The 3,189-nt window shown below is 35.2% G+C and overlaps 1 protein-coding gene across 1 annotated transcript; it reads left to right on the forward strand.

Annotated features, from left to right (window-relative positions):
* Window positions 1-2,043: 2,043 nt before the first annotated feature.
* LOC148777463 (olfactory receptor 13D1-like) lies at window positions 2,044-2,979 on the forward strand. Its single transcript, XM_088837747.1, has one exon. It carries the CDS (start codon window positions 2,044-2,046, stop codon window positions 2,977-2,979), a length of 936 nt encoding a protein of 311 aa, XP_088693873.1.
* Window positions 2,980-3,189: the final 210 nt, after the last annotated feature.

A 3,189-nucleotide genomic window follows, 5' to 3' on the forward strand; every position in this document is an offset into this window, starting at 1 on the left:
TACCAAATGCATACCACATTTATTTTCTATAAGTAATTTCCAAATAGAAATCACCTTTTAGAAGATGTTTCATAGAAAAGAATAGAGAGAGCATTTGACTTGATTCGCATCTCCCTTCTGAAATTGCAGTACGTTCAGACCCCAGACGACTGAAGTTCCTTCAAGGCCTATATCATATGTTTATTCCCACAGAAAGAGTAAGTTGATATATGTGCCTACAGCATATCACACTCCCATCTCAGTACCATGTTAAAGTATATCCTGCCATACCCAACACTTCCTATCCTCTTTGAAATGTATACCTACAAGGTGGGTTGCAACTTCAATACATTGACACTCCTACTTTCCATAGCCAACAGATATGTAAAAATTCTATTATGCTGATTGAATTGTCTCAACATCCTAAACTGGACTTTTCATAGAAAGCAGCATATTGTTGTTCAGTTGCTAAGTTGTCTCCGACTCTTTGCAATACCATGGACTGCACCAGGCTTCCCTAACCAGCACTATCTCCTGAAGTGTGCTCAAGTTCATGTCCATTGAGTTGATGATGCTATCTAACAATCTGATCCTCTGCATTTGATCATTGTTTTCCTCTAGTGATATTTTTTAAGCTAGGTAGATTGTATTGAAGTTGGAGAGGTGTTTTGAAATAATAGTCTTTCACTTATTTTAAAGAAGAATGTCATCTACTAATATCTACTAGTTAAATATTTTTCAGATTAAAGTTATTATATCCATACTCTATGGTGCACAACTCAGATCTTGAGCCAATCTCAAATTCCTGTTTTGGAAAATATTGAGCCTAACTGAAAATTCAACATAAAGAAGAGGAATAACTTTCATATGGACAGAAATAAAAGGCAAACTTCCCTGAGTGTAATTTTGTTGTTTGTATCTCTCTAAAATCTAAAGAACCCAAAACTAAATGCAATATATTTACACAGAAGTCTCACCTCAAAGTCCCACCAAAATGTTTAGTTTTGCATTGTCTGCTATTCAATTACAATCCTACATAGAATTGAAACACCAGTGGCATATTCCAATAATATCAGGGCGAGATGGTCTAAAAGGCCTTGTATTCATGTGCTTCTAGACAACCAGCATTAACAGCACCTGGAAACATGTTAATAAATTCGATCTTAGATCTCACTTCAGATCCACTGATGGAAAATTTTTTACAAAGATTTCCCATGTGACTTATCCATATATTAAATCTGTAAATATTCCACTAGATGGTTGGTTTTATATTCCACTAGATGGCTAATTTTCTTCCTCAGTTGTAAAATAAAATCATTTGGAGAGCTCTATTTGAAAAGATAGCTTATTCTCACTCCTTAGTCAACTTGCATAATTTTGGGAGGGCAACAACCATGCAGTTAATAAAAGGGGAATGTAAAGTCAGAAAGTGAAGATTTGAATAGTAGTTTGTTCACTTACTCTGTTTCAAAACACTTTTTTTCCCACCGTGTAATTCCTTTATTTTTTGCATATTAGTGCTTTACCAACACTACAACCATAAAGAACACATACTCTATGAACTTTATTTCCCTCAGAGAATTACAGTGATGATAAAATAAGTAATATGTGAGAGCATATTAATAAACTGTAAAATAGTAAACTAAGTTACTCTTAATAATGACTGATAGGTATAAAATCAAATAAATCAGCATTTTTAAGAGATTAAACATGCTATCTCCAAAATAACAATATTCAGAGTATGTATGTGAGTCAACTGAGTTTGAAATAATAAATGTTTATTAAGATGCAAATAGTTCTTCCTTGACTAAAACTTGTACATCATAATCTCAGGAAATAGGATTCAGGAGTTTGTATTTTTAATAAATTACAAATGTAATTATTGTGTCTCTACTATCCCCTGACTCATGAGTTAGAAGAGGAATTTGAAAAGCTAAACTCACAACTATAAACACACTGACATGCTTATTGGCCTTCCTGCAATGATATCTTACTTCACATGATAATACTGTATAGATTCCTTAAATCCACGTCTCTTCTGAATTACTCCAGGCACAAAATAAAATGGAAAGAACCAACTGGACAGACATTGAGTTCACTTTACAGGGACTTTCTGGGTATCCAAGAGCCGAAAAACTCCTATTCATGATGTTCTTGGTGACGTACATGGTGATCCTCTTGGGGAACAACACTTTGATCATCCTCACTCTCCTGGATTCCCGCCTTCACACCCCTATGTACTTCTTTCTCAGTAATCTTTCCTTTCTTGACATTTTGTACACATCCTCCTTTATCCCCTCAACAATGATACACTTTCTATCACAGAAAAAAAGCATCTCCTTCGCTAGATGTGTTGTTCAGATGTCTGTCTCCTTCACCATGGCATCTACAGAGTGTGTACTTCTAACAGTGATGGCATATGACCGTTACATAGCCATCTGCATCCCTTTGAGATACCCTATCATCATGAGCAAGGCACTTTGTATTCAAATGGCAGCTCTCTCATGGGGACTGGGCTTTCTCAACTCATTGACACAAACAATTCTTGCAGTACGGTTGCCCTTCTGTGGGAAAAATGTCATCAATCATTTTGTTTGTGAAATATTGGCCTTTCTCAAGCTAGCTTGCACAGATATTTCCTTGAATGAGATTACTCTAATGTTAGGCAACGTAATATTTTTGTTTGTCCCATTACTGTTGATTTCCATCTCCTACATTTTCATCCTTTCTACTATACTAAGAATCAATTCAGCTGGAGGAAGAAAAAAGGCTTTTTCCACCTGCTCAGCCCACATTACAGTGGTGACTATGTTTTATGGGTCAATCCTCTTTATGTATATAAAGCCAAAGTCCAAAGATACTGCTTCTGACAAACTGGTTGCTCTGTGCTATGGAGTAGTTACACCAATGCTCAATCCTATCATCTATAGCCTGAGAAATACAGAGGTGCATGACGCTATGAAAAAATTGACAGCTAGACAGTTCTGGAAGAAAGGATGAGGAAATTACATCTTTGAGCTTTTGCACAGAATAAGCTCATATAGTGGAGATAAGTTTTGCAATATAAATGGAAGAATGGAAATAAAGGATATATGTAAAATCACAGAATTAAAGTGTTAAAAAGAAATTTCACAGTAATAAATAACTTTATCATTTATGAAAATAACATTAAAATGTAGGGACAACTAGTGTTAGAAGTGGAAGTGAACT

The sequence above is a fragment of the Moschus berezovskii genome, chromosome 7, assembly GCF_049115385.1.
Source record: "Moschus berezovskii isolate FMDL1 chromosome 7, NW_MosBer_1.0, whole genome shotgun sequence".
NCBI lineage: Eukaryota > Metazoa > Chordata > Mammalia > Artiodactyla > Moschidae > Moschus > Moschus berezovskii.